At 41.0% G+C, this 25,330-nt stretch overlaps 1 protein-coding gene across 1 annotated transcript in view; it reads left to right on the top strand.

Moving 5' to 3' along the window:
- Window positions 1-24,574, top strand: part of LOC124289908 (protein jagged-1-like) — a 105,678-nt gene extending 81,104 nt beyond the window's left edge. Inside the window, exons 6-10 of the mRNA XM_046726581.1 lie at window positions 19,989-20,246; window positions 22,503-22,650; window positions 22,782-22,947; window positions 23,447-23,559; window positions 23,907-24,574. Coding sequence (XP_046582537.1) covers window positions 19,989-20,246; window positions 22,503-22,650; window positions 22,782-22,947; window positions 23,447-23,559; window positions 23,907-24,396 — 1,175 coding nt within the window. The 3' untranslated portion in view covers window positions 24,397-24,574. The remainder of the gene's footprint in view (window positions 1-19,988; window positions 20,247-22,502; window positions 22,651-22,781; window positions 22,948-23,446; window positions 23,560-23,906) is intronic.
- Window positions 24,575-25,330: the final 756 nt, after the last annotated feature.

Genomic DNA, 25,330 nt, shown 5'->3' with positions numbered 1-25,330 from the left:
GGGTGATGCCTTTAAAGAGGTCGGGCGTCCATATCGAAATTTTCATTTTACAGCCAACGTCACTAATGCCACCCAATAAATGCACGAGGTTTTCGATGCATGCTACACATGAGTCAACCAGTGCTTGTCCCAACTAGCAATGAGAGCAGGCCCAAATTCACTGAGAGTGATGGGCGTCTTTTAATTTCACGTACACGTCTGCTAATGACATCAGGATTGAGTGCTCAGGGCCACGGCATGAGTGAATCAGCGAGCTGGCTATCCATGTATTAGGATTAAGGCACTATGAGTGAGTGAGTGAGTATGGGTTTTCGCTGCTTTTAGCAATATTCCACCAATTTCTCGGTGGGGGAAACCAGCAAAGGGATTCACACATTTTACCCATGTCGGGAATAGAAGCCGGGATCTTCAGCGTGACGAGAGAATACTTAAACGACAAGGCAACCCCGCCACCTCCATGGCATGAAATAGATGTCTTGCTTTCGGAAGATTATGCCACAATCATGACACAGTGGTCACGTGTGTTCTTATGTGAAAGATAAAACATTGCCAAAATCGTTGTGAAAGTCTTACCACGAGAGGTGCAATGATCTTGCCCCGATAGTATTTACCAACTTATAATATAGAGCGCGGTTTGACCAGTGTTATACGAACCCATACCATTATGAGCCCACTCAAACACGATGATATTGTACGACTTTGACGTCCAGAAGACGTTCAGTAGGACGTAATTAGCCTCGATTCATTCGGTCAAGGAAATGGAGAGTGAACCTCGATTTCTCAGAAGAATCACTGATCAGTCTTTGACAGTAGTGACATTTACCATACCACCGATGCCTCTGATTCCAATGATATGATGTGAGTTGTGGTATGACACCATGCACTCTGATGCCATCCTTGCAGGCGAGTTTGCAGTGATGTACTCTAGCAATTGTTATCTGTTGCAAGTGGTCCCTTATCTGAGGGGCATTTTGTACCGATTGCCTCAAGCCATCAATCTGACTAATCCATGTGGACCTGGAGTTATTGCCCTTGGACGTCCACAGCGTAGTTGATCTTCATGCTTATGTGTTTGCGGTATCAGGTCAACACTCTGCTTATGTCATATTGAGACACTTGTAGCAACAATATTCTTACGTCTGCCCACAGTCAACATGCCAGTGTCATGCCAGTAAACGTTCATCACGTTGCTAACGTCGCTTGATCAACAGTTACCTCCTCAGTGCTTAATTGTATATAACAAAATGTCTTTAAAGATTGGACTCTAAGAAAACAAAATGCTCACAACCAAGTCGATCTGGCAGAATACCCCATGGCTTTCTGAGGTAATATGCTTTGAGACTGTGTCAGTGTTGTGCTCGGGATATTGATGTATAAAGAAAAATCCTTCCCTGAAAAATCTCTTACTTTTATTTCTTGTTGAATGTCATTTGGGTTTTTCGCATAGCCTGTCTTAGTCATGAGGGCGCACACTAACATATTCTACTTCAAGAGGTAAATCTGACAGCACCCCTTTGAAGGTGCTGTCCGACGTCTCGTGCTGTATTATTGGGAGTGTCGTGTTTACAAACTTGATTTGTTTGGAAATGTTCTGGTCACATACATCATTTATTTTCATTGGACACATTGGTGTGGTTTCAAATCAAAACAAAACACCCCATACGTTTTGGTGGAGCGTTTCTCATTCATTAAGAGAAACATTGGCGCTCTTTTCCTGCACCTCTATCGGGGCGGTTGGGTAGCCTAGTGGTTAAGGCGTTCGCTCGTCACGCAGAGGACCCGGGTTCCATAGTCTAAATGAGATTGCTGGAATATTGCTAGAGGCGGCGTAAAACTAAACTCACTCACTCACTTCACCCCTATCCTTTAGTTGAGGGAGGTACATTACCAATATCCCATATTCAATTGTTTACATAAAACTAATTAATGTTAAACAGCTGTGTTGAACTTCACACTTCAACTGCTGTTCCGCAATCATAAAGGCACGCGTTGTTATCTTTTTCTTCCGTATCTGTTATTCGTGGTTGATGATTCTTCATCATTCAATGATGTTAAAACTATATAAATGACGCTGAGTATTGACAAAAATGACTCGCGTTTTCATTTTATTTCCGCAGAACTGCAAATTAGAAACTAGAAACGAAACCTGAAACTCGCTTTGTGCCTCTGGAGTTAATAGGACTGTTATGGCCATCGGATAAACCAGACAGTTAAATAAGGCGTTTGCCATCCGATATGCATCAGCCACCTAGGACACAAGTGTAAGCGATACCAATTAGAAGATGAAGACAAGGGAAGGACGTTTGTGTGTGACCGTACTTCTCTGGCTGTTGACAATCAAGGTAGGCATGTAATAAGATGTCCTTGATCATTAGGCTCCAAGAAAACAATATGCTCACAACCCACTCTATTTGGCAGAATACCCCATGGCTTTCTGAGGTAACATGTTTTGTGACTGTATCAATGGTGTGCTCGGGAGATTGATGTATTAGGAAAAGTCCTTCCCTGAAAAATCTCTTACTTTAATTTCTTGTGGAATGTTTTTTCGCATAGCATGTCTTAGTCATGAGGGCACACACTAACATATTCAACTTCTAATGGTAAATCTGACAGCACCCTTTGACGATGCTGTCCTACGTCTCATGCTGTAATCATATAATACGACGGTTACGGCTATTAGATAAACCAGACCGTTAAATAAGGCGTTTGCCATCCGATATGCATCAGCCACTTTGGACACAAGTGTAAGCGATACCAATTAGAAGATGAAGACAAGGGAAAGACGTTTGTGTGTGACCGTACTTCTCTGGCTGTTGACAATCAAGGTAGGCATGTAATACATCTCCCAGAGTGGCCCAATGACCAGCTAACTCCATGGACTAGTCAGAGGATCCAAATCAGATATATCATTGTGTGAATATATTCTTCTTGTGAAACATTTACTGATAGGCTAAGCCTGCAATAATCTGTTCAGCTGTACTTTTTGTTAGTGCAATTTTTTCAAGTTCTTTTCTTAACTGAGTTGATACAATATATCAGTTTCTGTAGCCTTAAATAAAACGTATACAATATTCATAGGTGGAGTTTCTTTCATTACACTTATTCAAATATACGCAAGTAAGTTGTGTTCCAAAACTTGGTGTGAACTGATCCTTCTCTGATAATCGCAGTGGTATTATCATATTGCATAAGTGCCAGTTTAACTGTTAATGAGGTGAGTTGAAATTGGCTTTAACGTCGTGCTTGAGAACATTTCGCTCATATGACGACGTGCATGTGTGTGTATGTGTATGTGCGGCTGCTTGTGCTAGCACAGACTTAAGCTGGTTTTATAGTGCTAGCCCACTGAGATACCATGCCGCAGTGAAGCATGAATAACCCACTCTGACACATTATACTGACTCCGAGCCGACCAGTCCTAGTTGTACCCATTAATGTCAAGCGCCAGGCAGGGACCAACAAGTACCAAATTTTAACGTCTTTTTGTATGACGCGGTCGGGGATCGAACCCGCTACCTTCCTCACTCCGGGCGGACTGTTAATGAATGATGACTCGAAGTGTCATCAAATATTGTTATACAGTGCGTGTAGATACACATGGTTGAAAGTACGAACAGTCAATGTACTTCTGCTTGGGTACTGGCAACATGGAAAACAATCTTAACAAGGTTCCTGATTGATGTTAGAGTCAATCCCGCTGTGAGTTGTCTTTTATAACCTTAGTTATCAGCTTAATGTGTAATAGAGACGCCCAAACCCTTTCCACTTTCGTCAAGTGTCTAAAAGCAGACTCGATTGTACAACTCTGACTATATCATGAATATGTGTTTGTTTGACGCCACATTCAGCAGTGTTACATATGTACGACGCAGTCTGTAAACAATCGAGTCTGGACCAGACAATCGAGTGATTGACACTATCAGATATGATGACTGAGTATTTGTGAATCAAATAGTGATGATACCAGGTGTTTGCGAGGAATGCATGAAGTAATGAAGATTTTGTGTAAAATCATTTATCTTATCTTCATCTGTTTATAAACGACGATCACGGGTTTCTTCAACAAGGTGTACCAAATACATGTATGAAATTTACCTTGGCCCGAGACAACTAACTTGTGCCAGGGACGAGTAGTGAATGTAGTCCTCACTGGCCAGTAACTGACAGGAAATGGAAACTTCCTTAGCTGTATCAGAAACCTTGTTGTGGGCCCTGTCCACCATCACATCAAACCACTCTCTTCAGTTAGTGCTACATTCAGCACACATCGTATCCTATCGCGTTAGCATTTGGACTTTCGAAAGCTCCATGTCATGTTATGTGATAGCATCGTTATGAGGTGACAATATATTTAAAGTGCTCCTTTATAGAAAAAAACCCCATTTCCTTCTCACATCCTAGAGCATATCTTTGTAACAAAAGGCATCCAGTGTATTTCCGGCTTTAAACTTTCCACCCCTATCGCACATGGTTACCGCTTCATTACAATAATAGTGAAATAAAGTTTCTACTAATCCTTTGAACTAGTCGTGAAGAAACGGAATTTCTGATGCCAAGAAATAATGGGGACTTGGTGATTATATAATGGCGACCCTAATTATTAGTGTGTGATCATATGTAGCTTGTCTATCATTGGTATCTGTGGTCCAGACTCAATTATTCACAGGTTATTGCTATATGGACCATTGGTGAGTGTAGCGTGAAACTGATCTCAATAACTGTTTGTCCGGGTCTGTCTTTATGATTTACAGCGAGTGAAAACTGACGGTAAACTGAACATTCGATTCATCAGTTACTGGTCAGATGGCAGGGAAAGCAGTGGGAAGTGTTGTGACAGTGAGGATTGGACATGGTGCACTGATAAGTGTGATCCTATGTTTACCCTGTGTATTGATGGATAGGTACAATTAAAACGTTTATTGAGAAAACACACGAGCTAAATATGTTCAGTTCCTGCCAGTTTTGTATTTGTAGGCTGGTGAAAATAATTTGTGTATTTCCCTGTATATTTTGGAGTGTAACAACGTATTAGTAATAAAAGGATGCGTAAAGCAATAATCATGGTTTTTAAAATCGCCTGCATTGTGCTTGTCACGTATGTCTGTCTTTGTAACCTTTGGTGTGCCGTTTGGCGTGTACATTTGGAGCTAGGGCGGTGGGGTAGCCTAGTGGTTAACGCTTTCGCTCGTCGCTCGGTGTTGATCAGGAAACTAGCTAACACAGTGCTCGTGAAATCGGATCACTCAGCTAAAGCTCAGCATGACAACGGGTCATTGCATCCTGATGGCGAATCGGGGCATCAATGTCTGGCTCGTCTTGTCCAGCCTCGATTATTTACAAGCAATAACTTCGATGTTTGACAACGAATAGAAAGTAAATCGATATGTGCGTCTTTTTATTGATTCAGCTACACTTAACTAACTTAAACTAAACAGATGGTATGCATTTTCTTTTATTCAGTCCTCGATAGAAATAACGGTGGAGGTGTATGACAAAGATGACACCTCAGGTGATGACCACATGGACACACTCTCTAAGCTGATCAACATCCAAGCCGCTACTACAGAACAGGCAGCTGTGTACACCCCATTTACAGTGTGGGGAAGGACGAAGTGAGTCAGATTAAGACATATAATTATGTGATAATACCAGGGAGTTCATGCAACACGAACATCATCGGTCTCGCACCATAATGTCAATTTGACTGATGCACGTAAACATTCAAAGTTTCCATGAAATGCCTGCTTGGTCAAGGTGCTCAAGGTGCTCAAGGTGCTCAAAGTACTCAAAGTGAAAAATGTTTTTGTTTTGTTCGTTGTATAACGCCGCACTCGTCGGTCTGTAAATGTTCGAGTCTGGACCAGCCAATCCAGTGATCAACAGCATAAGCATCGATCTACGCAATTGGGATACGATGACATTTGTCAAGCAAGTCAGTGAACCTGACTACCCGACCCCGTTAAACGCCTCTTAAGTGAAAAATGCAGATTGAATGCTGTTACAGGTTAAAGATTGCTGTCCGTGCCTACTGCAACCCGGACTGGTACGGGTCTGCGTGTGAGAAATATTGCAAGGCCACTCCTGTCCACAGTCACTACACGTACGCGTGTGACTCACACACAGGTGCTAAAATGTGCTCAGAAGGTATGCATAGATATTATTTAGACCTTAAGAAGTTTGAGAAGGACCAAATGAAACAAAATCTTTAATTGACCAAAGTTTGAGTTGTTAGAAATTTGATAACCCGAATGGAGGAATTAAATCTTCCGGTTAATCTTGGATACGCCATTGTCACTTGAGATTTTGACCAGACAAAATACAAGTACTCTGTCGAATCTTACTGTGCAATAGACTAAATTTCTTGTGTTTGTTTAGTCACTTTTAAGGATGATACCCATTTGCATATTTAGACGTTCATCTGACAGTGATCATCCAGTCGGAAATCGGAACTGTCGGTGTGGATTAACAGGATTTCAGTGAAACATTTTGCTGTTTACTGCATTAATTGCAATTAATTTCAATAATAAACTTGCAGGTTGGAAGGGAGACAACTGCAACCAGGACATCGATGAATGCGCAGAAAGTGACCACATTTGTCAAAATGGGGGTAGTTGTAAAAAATACACCCGGAAGTTTCGAGTGCATTTGTGTGGCTAGGATCAAAGGTAAGTAGACTGTATCTGTCGTCATTGCATGGACGGATTCACAAAAGAAAAGGACACATGCAATACATTGTGCACTTTACTGTTTGGAAGAGTATACATATTAAACAATTATAACTAAATGTTGCCAAAAGTAAAATATTGTTTGGCTCAGACGAACAAACTGTATCGCGCAGAATTATTTCCGTATTCATTTATTTATTTTAAGTACACCCCTATTTTGTAAAGAATATATTTACCAACATGTATGCAATCAAATGCACTTGTTATGCACCCATAAAATCGCACACCAATCATATTGTGAACGTGCTTGAAACATCAGTTGTAACTCCACCTCGGTAGAAGGGTTAAACGCCGTTAAATGCAGCAGTACCCGAAGGCAAGGGATCTTTAACTGGTTTAGAAGTCGTGTAAAAATATCTGTTCACTGATGCTTTTTATTTGCCATGTAATTCCTAAATTTTGTTTTAGGAAAACTGTGTGAATACATCATCAACCAATGTGCACTGAAGCCATGTCTGAACGGAGGGACGTGTGGCGGAAACGAATCGGACTTCAAGTGTTCATGCCCAGTTGAATGGACTGGAGAGACATGCGCAGATAAAGTTAATTTCTGTGACAGCACCCACTGTAACATGGGCCAATGTACAGCGGACATCTTGACGGCAACTCGGTTCAAGTGTGACTGTGATTTTCCATGGGTTGGGGAGAGAAGCAACCGAAGTGTTGGTAAGTGAAATAATGTCATACACTCTCGTTATGTTCTTGTATGTTTTGTCGTTCGTTAGTGTCTAGGGGCGGTGGGGTAGCCTAGTGGTTAAAGCGTTTGCTCGTCACTCCGAATTCCCGGGTTCGATTCCCCTCATGGGTACAATGTGTGAAGCCCATTTCTGGCGCCCCCCGCAGTGATCTATTGGTGTAATGTTGCTAAAAGCTGCGTAAAACCATACTCACTCACTCACAGTTTCCTAATCCTAATACATGTATACGTAAGTATAAAACCAAATTGTGAAATCAGTAAGTAACAACAGAAAATCATTGTAGAATCAACAAAATATTTTGAACGACATACTATGACTTTTACGTTAATACAATACGGCAAAGTTGGTGAAAAGTACCTGGTAGCATCAAATTGAATACATCAAGCATAATCAAGAAGTTACAGCAATCACGGATGTCCAGTATTGTTCGAACGTCTTGAGTGAGGGGACCTACATGTTTCCTAGAGAGGGGATCACCACACAGGTATTTCTTTTGTGAATCAAAGTGAACTGTTTTAATTAGTTAATACCAATGTTTGAAAATATACACTCATTTTTCTTACAATGCAAGTATTACCCTCAAAATACGTGCTGAAATGTTATGCCAATATGCAGCCTTTGTTTGCCGAGCTAAACAGGCCAGAGTTACCACCCTTTGAGTATGACGTAATTTGTGCCACTCGATTTTATACTGGTCTACTGTCTAGTCCCAAATCAAAAGATACTAATACTGAATTTGATCACGTGAAAAAAGTTCGAAAGAAGCATAAGAACAGAAAATGTAAGCAGCAAGACAGATTGATCGTGTGTGTTTTCATTCATAACCTCACCTCAATGAAAAATACCAAATATGTATAACAATGTTGACGTCCGTATGACATGACTATCGGGAAGCGACTTTTTTCAAAATGGCGTGTTAACTGATACGAGTACGCCGGAGTTGTCGAAGAAATTTTCGTTGTTTCAAGCAACGTATATGCATAAATGTGACATGGAATTAGTCCGAAAATTCTGTCAGTCTGCTGGTTGTTATTTTCTTCTTGTTTTCATCGTGACCAAGGGAAATAGTCAGAAATTAAGAGAGGTACCGTCATCGTTGTGCGTGAGTTTGCGTCAGTCATGGCGTCACGCTTTCAGAAACCATGATATGTTGTGATGAATCTAGAAAACCTTTCCCATGCATGTTCTAAAACTAATGAGCATGTGTATGCAACAAGTAGGCGAGCGGATACACAGTGTAAAATCTGAGATTGGCTTTGTTTACATTTCAAACAAGTGGTCCTTTCCCAGCGCGGCATCTGATATATTTCGTTCGATTTCACTGAAACACTTCGAATTGGTGACAAAGTCCATTTGTCAGTATATTTTGAACTGTATGAGAAATTCAGAGATTCGTGTCAGGAAGATAGTGTTGAACTATATATATATACAATTGATTTTATGGGCGAAATATAGCCGACATACATGTGACGTGATTTTATAAACACTCTGTAAAATGGCTGAAAATTCACTTTGACGTTAATTGTGTTTGCAAGCGTATTTTCCAAAACATTCTCAGGGATTCTCGGTTGATCGACAATGTGTCAGAACGAGCATTAGTGAGTTGATCATACAACAACAAAACTACAGCTGATCACAATGACAGGTCTTTTTCTTTTAAATTCAATTCTCCCTGTAAAATTTGACATTTGAATTAAGACACGCAAAACGCAGTGAATGGTGATGTAGTAATGTGTCAAAACTGGCGAGATTTACGATGCATGTAATTTTCAATATATTTGATCTACAATGAGCGGATGATATAGAAAACTAATTTCAAACAGAGTTCAAAAGTGCAAATTGCATTTATTTTCGTGATGTATTTGGATATGGTGTCGATATCAAAGTGAAGGCGGAAGAGGAGGGACATATTGTACGATTTAAGTAGGAATTTTAGTAACAAAAGTAGAATGCCGGCACATTCGCCGATGGCAAGCTAGATGTAGTGCACATTTTAGTTTTTGTGAAAAAGATACCGTTGAAAAGGCGACCGACACAGGTTGAATGTTATACAATTTGGTTACGGGTTACACATTTAGTACAATGTATACGTTTTTTCAAACTGCAACGTCATTACAGCGTAGAACTGATGACATAGCCAGCTGACGGCCAGGCAACAGCTGGATTAAAACAGTAGCCTGCGCATCGAGACACAAGAATCGCACCTATATCTGCACCACGTGAAATGGGTCTAATAAGGTCTAACGACGTCATTCGTTTATCATTTGGGCACCAATAACGTCATTTCGAAGGGACATAAGCCATGGTGTGTTTATTGTGGACACAGAACTCTCGGTAAAATGTTGAACATATGAATTGATAAAACGCAAAAAATAAATTAGTTACTTCTGATATAGGTACGGGTATGGATATAAAACTACTTGACAAAGATTTTTCATGATGAAAAAGTGCAAGACAAAAAGGTTTATTTTCGTGTACACTTGCCCTTTGATGTAAATATGTGATGCAGTGAAACCTCCGAGCGTTGGCTGGTACTGACGAACGAAGGGCAATACAACAATGCAGAGCACTACAGCAATGGCCCCTAACCTTACTGCTTGTGAAACTGTTCTCCATCGCAGAAAAGTTGCCGAGCTCCCGGGCGGGATTAGAACCCACGACCTTCGGGTTCGTAGCCTAACGTTCTAACCATTGAGGTATCCCGCCCACCTATATTGCATAAAATACTTTCCTAGTAATAAGAAATTAGTTAACGAAAGTCGCTTTTACAGATCAGCTGACAATGAGGAAGTGGAAATTGACTATTACATGCCTATTTCAACCGTGGCAGAGTTCGACATCCAAACGTGCATGTTTATAGGACATCTCAAACTTTCTAAAGTCATTTACAGCTCTTTTGGCAGAAATAACAGCGAATCCTAGTCAAGTGCAGAAGATTACGTTATACAATATTGAAACTGTGTATTGTGAGGTTGACAACAGCTATGTAAAAACCTGTTGATTTCCTTGACAACCCTATTTAATCACATGAAATCTGAGACTGAAAGTTTGAGATGGCCCCTCAACTTGTTGAAATAAACATGTTGTGGTCTATTTACACTTCTATATTGCCAGTTGCCTGCTTATTTAAAAAAAAATATCTGTAGACTTAGTGCCTTTTAAGTAACTAATTTCTTCTTTCGGGTCTAATAGTATTTTATGCATTATGTGACGAAACATTGGCTACTATTGCAGTTTTTATTTTATTTTATGTAAATCTTTGTACTAACCTTTAAATCCTGCACCAACACAAAGCCGGCTCACTGTTTTCGCGAGGGTATTCTGACCAATTGGGCTGGATGCATACCACTGGTCTTGACGAGGCTTCGATAGAGGTCTCCGGTAGAATGCGTCTGGAGCATTAGCTGGTCTGAGGCTTACGTACTTCAGGTGGAGTGAAACAATACACCTGTTGACATTACCGCAACTAAAGGCCGTCACAGTCTTCGTTGGTATGCCGATATCAGTAAGTCCTCTTTGGTTACACTTGCTGATACACTCAGTATAACGGAGATATTCGCCATGATCATTTGACCAGGTTCGGTACAACCCTCGAACGGGTACTTGAACCCGTTTGGGAACTAAAACCCCGATCGGGAGAATAAACCCGCCCACAAAACGCATAAAAACCGCATTTTACTCTATCTCGGCCTCAATACACGCTGGCGCACAACGGTGAGTGTTCCTAAGTGTGGACGAAGCCCCTGTCTACTGCACGATAACACACGTGTGTCCAAATGACGCCGCGTTTTGGGCGCTACCCCCTCGAAGCAGAGGACCCCTTTGCAGAACGAATACACATTATGCCCTCAAAATACGTCAATGAAATCATTTTATGACAGAATGTTAGCAAAAATATACTTGTCACTTACCACGTTTTCAATGTTGGTGCGAAGGAGACCCAAACGCCCTCTTGTTGTCCTCGTGAGGGGGAAACAACTCCACCGCCGGTTCGGCTGCTTGAAAGTATGGAAGCTCAGTGAAGACATCGTGTTATTGAGCTACGTCAATGAAAGGTCAACTGAGGCGTAATTGTCGGTGCCATGTGTGCACTGTGTACATGTTGAGATGATAATGTTGCATGTAGTGGAATGGAAAGGGGGACGATTGGTAATTAATGGATGTACACAATAGATATACCTTGACACGGAACACAACAAGTATGACGTAATCATCACACAAAAACAAAGACTTTAAGATGGTGTCAATGGTGAAATGCTTACAAACTGAACAATGATAATTATAAGAAGAAATAAGTCATGGAAAATGAAACCATAGGAGAAAACAACCAAAGCGACATGGAGAAAGGCTGGAGAAGAACGGGCCCGCAGTCACCAATCATCACAGGCGGCCCGTTCGAGTTGATTACTTATCTCACGGACAGTCGTACCAAAACATTCTACAAGCGAAGACCCTACTAGAAAAGGTATGTAATTGCAGAAACATTAAATATTTACTCACCACTGTCATCGTCATCCACCATTGCTTGCAGCTCTGCCAAAAACTCCACCATCTCTGGCTTAGTTTTAGATTTTAGAGATTTGTGTGCCTCTATCATCTCTGCATTAGGCTACATGCAATAACAAAATTTCATTACTGTTGGTTGCCATTATGAAATATGAACACTCTAAATAAATGACATACTATCCGAGGATGCCTATGACAGAATAACATTATACTCCAGATTAATAACCAAGCAAACAGTATAAATAACAATTGAAACAGACATATTATGTCATAAGGACCAGTCAGAGTGATCTCCCTTGATGGTTGGTCTGAATCACGAAATCATCTGCATATACATCAAGTAGAAGTGTGAAACATGCATCATTTACATCAATATCACCCTCATATGATGCAAATGAGAAAACGGACCAAAAAATTGCATCACCTGCCCAATAGGCTGTAAGAACTGACATAACGATGGATGGCGTGTACGGAATAAAAATAACGCAGTCTCAGAACAATTTAAACATGTGTAAATCAATTTGGTTATGAAGGATGAATGAATGAAAATACACCTTGCTGCGTACATAAAAAGCATCTAGTACAAAAAAAAATAAAATTAGGTGTTCATTCACCTCCACTGATGTGACATTTTTATCAATCTCCGCCGCCAACTGCGCTCTGCTCATGTTAATGGGCTTGTTGTCTTCCACCCTCTCAGCTGCGGTGATGATGACCTTTGGCAGTGCCAAAACGGTGCAACCAGCATGTCTCTTTTCACTGTAATTAATCTAATGTACACTACACTAATGTGAACAATGGCATATATCATCTACCACAAATAATAGTACAGTATGCAAGATACTTACATGTACAACTGCCTGTTCTCATAACAATGCTGTCGACATCGTACTAGATGGACATCCAACAATTCCCCAGGATGGAGCCCGCTGTGGGTTTGGATCTCCATTGGTTGCTGGAAGTGGCCAACACATCTTATCCAACGACAATGATTCTTCATTAACAGTGGAAAACTGGTGGGCGTCGTGGTCGGTGCCCAGTACGGTCTCGAGCATCTGCAATACATGTAACATGATTACTCATAAGTCCTGGCCCACCAATTACATCAGTTTCAGTATGATGAACGTTTTGCAGGCAAAAGAAATACACATCATCACCGGGGCCCGGATCACCCTCACCATTAAGCCCGAGATGGGTGGGGAGGCCCAGTCATTCATATCACATCTAGACGATCAGGTGGGTGTGACATGTATAGGTTATATGTGTAACATATGCATGACACATAAATGGAATTAAATTGTGATTGTACAAATGTTCCCAATGAGGTATGAAATTCATATCAACAAATTGACGTAAATAAATTTATTGTGATGAAATTATGAATGTAATAGGTGAGCAGTCTGACATTGCTGTAGAAATGTGATCATAGTTCTCCAATGATGTGCAATATGGAATTATGCTATAGATGTATGTGTAATACGTCAATTTGCCAAAATGTTATGTGGCTACCTGCTATTGAGTAAGTGCATTCACTACTGGAAATAAGTATATAAAGAAATATGAGTTAATGTTTGCCCATTGTGTTTGCAATAAATAACCATAATCATTGATTGAACTGCAATATAATACAGATGAAAGTACACCTGTCCATATTCCTGTCAGCTGAATATTATGATGACACATATATCCTCTGATGCTTTTAATGCTACATTAAATCGGGATAAGTTAATCCGTCATTATGTTCCCCAGGCAAATTTTAACATATCATAAAATAATTGTCCCATTATGATAACTATCGTCAAATAAGCACTAAATTCACCACCCCACTGATACATTATAATCATGTTTTTCCATCACCAATTAACAATAATGCACAAGTACTTATGCTCCACAGGAAGGAATATTTGCAAATATAAACAAAATGTACTATAATCATTACTTCCTACATCGACAATTGACACCAGTCTTCGCTTCCTTGAGGAAGATGAAGGATCACTCGACACACACTGTGATGACACATCGAACATTAACCAAGCAGCTGAAGGTATGACCGTTGACCCAGAGAGTCTGCAGGGTATCAGAGGTTATCCATATGGCAATGGACGTCTTGGTGACGTAGCAACATTTAACACACGCTCTGGTGACACATCAAACATTCACCTAGCAACTGAGGATATGACCGTTGACACAGAGAGTCTGCAGGGTATCAGAGGTTATCCATATGGCAATGGACGTCTTGGTGACGTAGCAACATTTGACACACACTCTGATGACACATCAAACATTCACCTAGCAACTGAAGACATGACCGTTGACCCAGAGAGTCTGCAGGGTATCAGAGGGTATCCAGGTGGCAATGGACGTCTTGGTGATGTAGCAACATTTGACACACACTCTGATGACACATCAAACATTCACCTAGCAACTGAAGACATGACCGTTGACCCAGAGAGTCTGCAGGGTATCAGAGGGTATCCAGGTGGCAATGGACGTCTTGGTGATGTAGCAACATTTGACACACACTCTGATCACACATCAAACATTCACCTACTAACTGAAGATATGACTCTTCGTGATGTGATTTTACATGGTTTCGGCGTTTTTCCAGATGTCAAGACAAGTCTTCTGGACGTGGTTAAACTCTGACACTTGACCCAGTAATTGTCCAGGATCCAAGAGGTTCTCCAAATGACAACTCACATCATGGTGACGTGGCAAAACTCCGACAAGTCGCTGAAGATCTGACACTTGACCCAGTAATTCTACGGGATGCAAGAGGTTCTCCACATGACAACGCACGTCATGGTGACAAAGCAACACTCCATGACGTATTTGAAGGAACATTCAACACACACTGAGATGAGACAATCAAACGCCCTCCAAACAACTGAACACGTTACCCTTGACTCGTTGCGTCAACAGAGACCAGATCCATATGACCAGCCACATCTTGGTGACGTCGGGAGTCTCGATGCACTGAAGGGGGGCACCTTCCCGCAAAACTGGCACGTAAACGTCCAACGTCTTATAAACGTCGCTTGATGAAAACTGTTACTTCTTCACTGTATAAATGCATATAAGAAAATGTCTTTGTGCGTTAAGTTTACCAAAAAATCAGTATGCGTCTGCTCACAACCCAGTCGGGTGACAATGGTAAATCCAGCATACTACCCCTTGACTTTCTGTGGTGACGTGCTGTATGACTGTACCAATGCTGTGCTTTGGTTATCCATTTATGCGGAAATGTTCCCCGATCATCAATCGCGTACTTTATTTCTAGATATTGTCCGCTACGTTTTTGTCTCAATCATGGAGGAGCATGATGCCGACATTCCCTCCTCCTTCCCTACTAGGTGCTGTTAAACGTCGATTTACCACAGATGAGTGGGAAACATATGATCCCATATTGAATAGTTTACATAACAGCCTTGTCGCCTTTGCAAAATATTTCCTCAACAGAGGAACTTAGAAACTAAAAACGAAACGCGAAACTGGTTGTGTATCACTTGAGTTAATATGACAGTTATGACCAGTGAATATACCAGTCGACTGTACAGCGCGTTCGCCCTCCAGTGTGTGCAGCAGCCACCTTGGATACAATTGTAAGCGATACCAATATAAAGATGCAGACACGAAAACGACGTGTATGCGTGACTGTACTTCTTTGGCTGTTGACAATCAAGGTAGGTACATCTCCCAAAATGATACTTCTCCCAAAATGGCCTAATTACCAGTTAACTCCATGGACTAGTCAGGTGCCCCAAGTCAGATATGAATTTCTATCCTGCTGTGAATATATTCTTCTTGTGAAACATTTACTGATATGCTAAGCCTTTATGATAATCTGTTCAGGTGTACTTTTTGCTCGTGCCATACTTTCAAGTTCTTTCTTTAACTGAGTTAATACTTCAACAATACACCAATTTGTGCCAGTTTCTTTTGACATAAATGAAGTTTATACAATATTCATACGTGGAACTTCTTTCATTACACTTCTTCAAATATACGCAAGTAAGTTTATCATATCAGCATAAGACAGTTATGTTCCAAAGCTTGGCGCAAACTGATAATCACATTGGTATTAACCCATGAAGATGCGAGTTAGAATTGATCTTCAGTAACCCATGCTTGTCGCGAGTTACTTGGTTGACACCTGTCATCGATTCCCAATTGCGTAGATCAGTGCTCATGATGTTGATCACTGGATTGTGTGGTCCAGACGCGTATATTTACAGACCGCTGCCATGTAGCTGTAATATTGCCGAGTCCGGCGTTAAACAATCAATAACATTGGTATAACCATATTGCATAAGTACCAGTTTCAGTGTTAGTCAATGATGACTCAAAGTGTCACCAAATAGTGTCATAGAACACGTCTAGATACACATGGACGAAAGCATGAATAGTCAATATTGTTCTCCTTGGATATATCACCATCTCCGTTGGCAACATGTGAGAAAATATTGTTAGATTCAATCCCGCTTTGAGTATTCTTTTATAACATTAGTTATCAGCTTAATGTGTGAGGCGACAGAAAGCTTTCCACTTCCGTAGGGAATGTCTGATAAAAGCAGAGTCTATTATCATGAGTATGTGTTTGTTTGACGCCACATTCAGCAGTGTTACATCTGTACAACCTGGTCTGTAAACAACCGAGTCTGGACCAGACAATGGAGTTAAAGACACTATGAGAAATGATGACTGACAGGCGCGTAGGAAGCCATTTTTTTCGTGTAAGCCAAATAGGTTGCAAAGCTTCATAATTAATATTGAGTGCTTGCCCGGGCTTTTTTTCATAATGGTAGCTACGCCCCTGACTGAGCATGTGTTTATGAATCAAATAGTTATGATATCAGGTGTTTGTGAGGAATGCCTGAAGTGATGCAGATCAGTTATCTTATCTTTAACTGTCTATACATGACGATCACGGGTTTCAACAAGGTTACCGAATACACCTTCCACAAATATATTAATAGCCGAATTGAAATTGTACTGGCCCGAGACCACTTTATTGCGCCAGGGACAAGTAGTGATTATAGTCCTCAATGGCCTGTAAATCTTTAGGACTAAAAATGTGACACAGTGTTTGCCATCAACCGGAAAATGATAAAACTGACAGGGAATGAATGGAAACCTGGAAAGCTCCATGTGATGTTATGCGACACCATCATTATGAAGTGAGAATCTCTATAAAAGGCATTTCCTTCTCACATCCGAGAGCATATCTTTGTACAAAAGGCATCCCGTGTATTTCCGGCTGTCCACCCATGCCCCACACGATTACCGCTTTATTAAAATAACAGTGAAATAAAGTTTCTTCTAATCCTTTGAACTAGTCGCGAAGAAACTGAAATTCTGATGCCACTAAATAATGGGCACTAGGTGATTAAACGATGGTAAACGTGATTATTAGTGTGTGATCACATCTGTCATGTTTATCGCTCATGTCCATCACTGGTATCTGTGGTCCAGACTCAATTATTCACAGGTTATTGCAAAATAGACGGACCATTGGTGAGTGTAGCGAGAAACGGCTCTCAATTACTGTTTGTTAACATCTATCTTCATCATTTACAGCATGTGAAGACTGACGGTAAACTGGACATTCGATTCATCAGTTACTCGTCGGATGGCAAGGTATTCCGTGGGCACCGTTGTGACAGAAATCTTCGATTGTATTACGTTGATAAGTGCGATCCAATGTTTACCCTGTGCATTGATGGGTAGGTACAATTAAAACGTTTATTGTTCAGTTCCTGCCAGTTTTGTATTTGTAGGCTGGTGTATCTCGTTAAAAGAAATGATTTGGGCCCCTGCTGCTTGTAATATATAGAGGTTAATTTAATGTTGTTCTCTTCATCCTTATTTGAAAGTATGTGTGTATTTCCATTATGTTTTGGAGTGTAACCCCGTATTAGTAATATAAGTATGCCGACGTTATTAATGACTTTTACAATCGCCTTCATTGTGTTTGTCACGTATTTCTTTCTTTGCGACCCTTGGGGCGCCATTTGGTGTAGATATTTGAAGCTATTTATCAAAATAATGAATTTCTACCTTCAATACATCATTGGTTTTAAGTCATTCTGGCTACATATGCAGGGATAAAAAATTGTGTGTTTTCAATGTAGTGCTTTGTTACCTATAGATTTGATGGTGTAATACAATATGCACATATTATTCCAGCCCTGAAGGAAGAAAGCCGTGCTCTGTTTACAAGAGGACTACAAACTACATAAACAACCAAAACATAATTCACTTTGGAAGCAGCATTCAAGGAACTGCAAATCCTTTCATCATACCAGTGGACAATGCAGTACCGGTAGGACTATTATCTCAATCTATATTTCACACTGATTGGTACATGTCATAAGTAACCAAAACCATTGACATGAAGCCTGAACCGTCCCCGTTATTGTTGATAACCAGCCAACACAGTTTTCGTCAAATCATTCCACTCAGCTAAGTTTCGCCATGACAACAGGTCATTGCATCCTGATGGTGACTCTGGGCATGAACGTCTGGTTTGTCTAGTCCAGCCTCGATTATTTACAAGTAATAACTTCGATGTTTGATAACAGACAAGTAAAAAGTAAATCGGTAAGTGTGTCTTTTCATTGATTCAGCTATACCTTACTAACTTAAACTAAACAGATGGTATGCATTGTCTTTTATTCAGTCCTCGATAAAAATAACGGTGGAGGTGTATGACAAAGATGACACTTCCAGTGATGACCACATGGACACCCTGTCCAAGCTGATCAACATCCGAGCTGCTGCTACAGAACAGACAGCTATGTACAACTCATACACATTGTCGAGGAAGACGACGTGAGTCAGATTAAAACATATCTGTGATGATTCCAGAGAGTTAGGTTGGAGGGCTGGAACAAAACAAGATGGGATATTCTTTCATGTTCTTTGTTCATAAATACTTCAAAATAATGAGTTTACTTCAAAACATTGTGATGTGAATGATCATCGGTCTCGCACCAACATAATGCCAATGTAAGCTTTTGACCAGCATTCAAGGTTTACATGTAATAATTGCTTGATCAGGGTGCGCAAGGCACTCAAAGTGAAAACTGTTTTTGTTTTGTTTGTTTGTCGTTTAACGCCTCACTCAGCAATATTCCAGCTATGTGGCGGTGGTCTGTAAATGATCGAATCTGGAGTCTCTCCATCCGGTCCCGTTAGTCGCCTCTTAAGTGACAAATGTAGAGTAAATTGTTTTCAACGTTAAGGATTGACTGTCATAGTGTGTGTTTGTTTGTCTTTTAACGCTGCACTTAGCAATATTCCAGCTATGTGGCGGTAGTCTGTAAATAATCGAATCTGGAGTCTCTCCACCCGGTCCCGTTAGTCGCATCTTAAGTGAAAAATGTAGAGTAAATTATTTTCAACATTAAGGATTGACTGTCATAGTGTGTGTTTGTTTGTCTTTTAACGCTGCACTCAGCTATATTCCAGCTATGTGGCGGTAGTCTGTAAAGCATCAAGACAATCCACAGAACCAGTGATCAACAGCATGGGGATCGATCTAAGCAAATGGGATACGATGACATGTGTCAACCAAGCAGGAAGCCTAACCACCTGATCATATATTTCTCCTCAAAAGTAAAAAATGCAGAGTGAATTATTTTCCAGGTTAAAGATTGAGGTCCGTGCCTACTGTGACCCGGACTGGTACGGATCGACGTGTGAGAAATATTGCAAGGCCACTCCTGACCACAGTCACTACACTTGCCACACACACACAGGAGCTAAAATGTGCTTTGAAGGTATGCTCAGAAAGCTGGTTTGAGCGTTGTTGTGAACTACTTTTTAGACCTTAACAAGCTTGAGAAAGATATTTAACACCGCAATTCCGCAATTACATTTTGTACCTGCTTGAAACATTGTTGTAACTCCACCTTGATAGTGGAGGTAAAAGGTAAAAAGAGTTAAATCCAACAGTACCCGATGGCAAGAGATCTGTAAATTGCTTCCAAGTCGTGTAAAAATATCTGTTCATTAATGTGTTTTTTTTCTTGCTACTTAATTTCTAAAATTTGTTTAGGAAAACTATGTGAAAACATCATCAACCAATGTGCACTGGAGCCATGTCTGAACGGAGGGACATGTGACGGAAACGAATTGGACTTCAAGTGCGCATGTCTAGTTGAGTGGACTGGAGACACATGCGCAGATAAAGTTAATTTCTGTGACAGTTCCCCTTGTAACATGGGCCAGTGTACACCGGATCTCTTGACAGCAACTCGGTTCAAGTGTGACTGTGATTTTCCTTGGGTAGGGGGGAGATGCAACCAAAGGGTTGGTGAGTGAGATAGTTTCTTCTATACACTCCCCTTAAATTCATGTATGTTTTTATCGTTCAAGTGTATTATAGTGTTTCAATTCTAATATATATAGTATGGAATTAATTTGTGAAATCAGTAAGTAACAACAGAAGATCATCTAACAATTAACAAAATAAACTACCGGGCAAAAGAAACGATTCTAAGTCGAAATCACTGATATTTCAAAACGACAAGCACGTCCTTTGTGAAAAAGGACAGTGACTTTAATAGCAGTTGTATGGACAACATGCACTCAGTCATGTAATTGGAGTAGAAACAACAACAAGTACATTGAATCACTGTATAAATGAAGGAATGAAGTGTCCAGTATTCGATCACAGATGTAAACAAACCAACACACGTGGTCAGTATCTGGTATGTCCACCGTGGGCATCAATGCAAGCCCTAACTACGATGTGTTGAGAACGTCAGACGCCGTATACCTTGGGCAGGGATCCTTCGCCATTCCTCTTGAAGAGCTAATCAAGCTGACGTCGGTTTCCAGGAACAAGGGCTCCAGCACGAATCTGACGATCCATATGGTCCCACAAGTGTTCAGTTGGTGACATGTCAAGTGACCTGGAGGGCCAAGGAGGCACATTGATGTTGTTTCTCTGTAGAAATGACAATACGTGCTGTATGAGGACCGGCGTTGTCCTGGAACATGATTCGGTTACGGCGTTGACGTAGGAATGGTAGTGCAACCGGACACAGAATTTGATCAAATGCATCGTTGAGAAGTGAGATTACTATCCACCACAACAAGATCTGTCTTCATATCGTAGCACATGCCGCCCCAAACCATGACACCAAACGCCACTTCCTGTACACAGCAACGTTGCACACGTTCTCCATGGTGTCTGTAGACACGAGCCCTGCCATCATTCCTGAACAGCTGGAACCTGCTTTCACCTTAGAACATCACTCTCTGCCACTGTCTGTTTTGCCACTAGCGAACCGTGTGTGCCCATCGCAGACCACGGTAGGGTCTGTAGGCGCGGATACCGTATTGTCTGAGTTGTCGTGCTTCTGTTCTTTAACTGATAGGATGTCCAAGCCCAGTCGCTGCTGATGACGTCACAGGTAAGAAATGGTTTCTCAGGTAGCGAGTCATCAGCCTCGTGATGGTTAGACGTGTACTGCCCAAGGTCGCTGCAACATGTGCATGAGTGGCACCCATCTGTGCCATTCCAATAGCTCTCTCTGGATTCCTGCGATAATCGAGGCATGGTCGCTGAAGTTGACTTAAAGATCTGATGTCGAGGAAGGTTTGTGTGCACTGTTATGCTCCAAAGATGCACGTGCTTCATGCAATCCGTTCACAGATTTTCGTGTTTCACGACCTGTTGCAGTGATACTGTTCGCCCAAACACAACATGTTTCATGACAGATGTTAGGGAAGCGTTGTGGTGATTGTTTTAAGCTCATAACTACCTACCAAATTTGATTTCGAGTCCAAATTATCAAATAAATTTTGGTATCGTTTCTTTTGCCTGTTTGTTTATTTTGAACGACATACGACGTTTACGTAATACAATACAGCAAAATTCGTGAGAAATACCTGGCAGCATCAAAATGAATCTATCAGACAATAATTAAGAAGTTACAGCAATCACTGATGTCCAGTATTTTTCGAACATTAACGTCTTGAATTAGGGGTCTCACACATTCCCTAGAAAGGGGCACATCACACAGGTACTTCAGCACAGCCGTCAGCTGCTGGGATGGTGTGTGACCACTCACACATCCAAGGGAGGTTACGGATAATATACGGTCGCCTAAATCACTTTGCCACTCACTGTCACAAGAATTTACGCTACAATATGCGAACAATGAAGACAACGGGCGATATCAATACAACTCAAAGGTGACATGTGTTTGATTTTCATTCTTGAGAAAACAGACTGGTTGCTGTATCCTGCCAGGGTACTAAGTCAGATGTATGCCGTGTGCTGTTTGTGTGACAAAAAATCTGTTGATGATGTGTGTGCGAGTGAGTTTAATTTTACGTCGCTTTTAGCTATATTTCAAAACTGTTTCGAACCCGTCTTCGGCGTGACGGGCGATCGAGGAAACCACTAGGCTACCCCACCACCCTTTTTGATCATGAACGTGAACACATTTCATTTGACAATTTAGCCAGTAAACATCTTGTAAAATATCATTTCATCCGTTCTTTTGGTCGTCAATTTGTGATTGTTTTATACATGAATTTCTATTTTATTTGCACTCAGATATATTCAACATCACACTCTTGGGTGAGATTGATCATACAAGTAGAGGTGACCTGGCTGATGGCTTCAACAGACTCATCACAGAACTGGGGGGAATTCCAGGAAAGGTGACTATCAAATTTACAACCAAGGCACAGAGAGAAAACAAGTAAGTCACAAGCAGAATGATGTTGACCAGTATAAGACCACATGACTCTACAATGACTTTGATATTTAAATCTCCCGTCGTGCAGTTAAGGTCAAAATCATTAACAAGTTTGTGTTTCGAGTACCTTTCAGTTATACTTCTACGCACGTACAACTCTACTCTGCTGTGGAAAACGGATCCTTTCTAGAAAATGATTCATTAGCTAGAATCTTCGAATCCAACCCTGATGAAATCATCAATGAATATCTGCCTCTTCCGTTGTACCCTCCCCGAAAAGAAGAGAAGGCAACCTTGGGGGTGACCCCCAAGGTGCCAACAGTGGTGGCCGATGTCTTATTACTGTTTGTGTAACAATGTAATAGCATTACTGGCTATAGTACGGTACCTGATATAACTTTTGTTGCCTTTGCATGTTTGTTGGATTTGTATTTGTGTAACGCTACATTCAGCAATATTCGGCGGTCTCTTGCCGTCGGGGCAGTGATGTATGCTGTCTGTATTAAGAGGAAGGTTGCTTGAAACTATTTTCTTACCCGTTACGCATGTTTATTGGATTGTTTTTGTCATTTGTGAACACGTCATTCAGCCATAGTCCAGCCATATGACGACAGTCTCAAGCTGTCGAGTCAGTGATGAACGTTGTCACGCTTGCCAAGAAGTAAAGGTTCCTTGGAGATAATGTTACTAAAATTAACCTTTAAAAGCACAGTGCAATCTTATTCTCGCGTATGTATGGTAAAACATACTTGGACGAGACGATTTCAGATTACTACAAGTCAATATGGGCGTGTTTCAGAGTCCACATGACGACGTTGACACAAACCAATATGTGTTGGCCATTCTACCTCCTGTAGGACTTGTCCTGATGTCTGTACTACTTCTGGTGGCTTCCTGCATCTGGAGAAGATCGTAAGTGGTACATGGCGAACTCATTAATTAAACATTCTACCTTGTATTGGGAGAGGTATCAAGGACGACAGCCACTCTGAAAAACGTACATTCTAGCAATCGGACTAAATACTTTTCCTCAAGGCATACATTATGACCCGACAACTTGAACGGGAATTGCTTTGAAATATACACACTGTTCGAGAAATGATTAAGAAAATACACACATGTACCTATAAACAGTTTCAGGTCGAAACAGTAAGCTGCTAAATCCAACTTCAGATATCTAGATGCTTAGTTGCAATATACTAGGAGTTTGTTTGGATATTTAGCCATTACGTCAACATTCATTATATTTCTATTTCCAGGAACAAGACGGAACAATGTAGAGACGACATTCAGCTCGACTCATTTGCGATGGACGTGGCATGCAACCCCCAACCATCAGGTGCAATGACAGGAAATCTCCAGGGGGCAAGCGTATCTCCTGATGGTTACACAAGTCTTCGCTTCCTAGGATCACCCGACACACAATGTGATGAGGCATCCAACGCCCTCCCAACAACTGAAACTGGGGCCTTTGAATCGGTGAGACCAAGCGGATATCCAGATGGCCACACACGTCTTGGTGACTTCGGAACACTCGATACACGCCGTCATGTTACGTCATACATCCAACCAGTCCCTGAAGACATGACCCTTGACCGGGGGAGTCTGGAGGAAGAGGAAGACAATGCAGAGTACACTGTCATCGATGACAACGAAGTGGAGGACATCTTACAGGAAGACCCATATGAAACGATAGAATCTGTCGATGACAAAGATGATGAGAACATCTCACAGGAAAAAACCTTATGAAAAGATAAATGTGTAGTTGCCTTGGAAGATGTATTAGTCAACCAATGAGAATAATGAAAAGAAAATGTATTTTGCTATATTTGCTGTAGGTAATGTAAGATGTTGATGGATGTCTGCTATAAGGACCGATTTGGGATCGGTATATCAACAGCAAACCAGTATTGTCAGAATAAGATCATAGTTTGCGCACAGGGTAACTGGGTTCAAATTCCAATATGAATACATGCTGTGTACATTATAGGTAGGATTTTGTACATGTGATCCTGTGATGGTTGGATGCCAAAGAGTAAATTCCAGGATCATATGTTGTGTAACCTGGAATTTGATAGCTTGTGTTGAATCTTTGTTGAATCCCCAGGGGCGGTGGGGTAGCCTAGTGGTCAAAGCGTTGGCTCGTCACGCCAAAGACCCGGTTTCGAATCCCCACATGGGTACAATCTGTGAAGCCCATTTCTGGTGTCCCCCGCCATGATGTTGCTGGAATATTGCTAAAAGCGGCGTAAAAACCAAACTCAGTAAGTCAGTCAGTCAGTTGAATCCCCACATGGGCACAATGTGTGAAGGCAATGAATGCTGTCCAACGACCTAGATATAAATGGGCAAGTTATAAGAATATCACCTAAATTACATAGATATGAATGTCAGATAATGTTTTCTTTACTGATACAGATGGACATGAAGACAAGTTTATAAATATGCATGATTACATTATGTACATATTGTATTAGCTTATGGAGGCTTGACGTTGCCATTGTAGATAAGCAGCCATTTCAATTTTGCAAATAAAATAATCTTGAAGCTATAAATATTCACTTTCATTCACGAGAATGGTTTCACTCCTCTTATCGACTGCTCTAGACAGGTTTTGGGTATAAAATTGGCACATGGGTGTGATGATAACATATCTGTTGGACGATCACGCCTGATGTGTTCA

This window comes from Haliotis rubra, unplaced genomic scaffold (genome assembly GCF_003918875.1).
Source record: "Haliotis rubra isolate DU_JTF1 unplaced genomic scaffold, ASM391887v1 Scf451, whole genome shotgun sequence".
Classification (NCBI taxonomy): Eukaryota; Metazoa; Mollusca; class Gastropoda; order Lepetellida; family Haliotidae; genus Haliotis; species Haliotis rubra.
The sequence above is the reverse complement of the archived record's forward strand: the minus strand, read 5'-3'. Positions and strand labels throughout refer to the sequence as shown.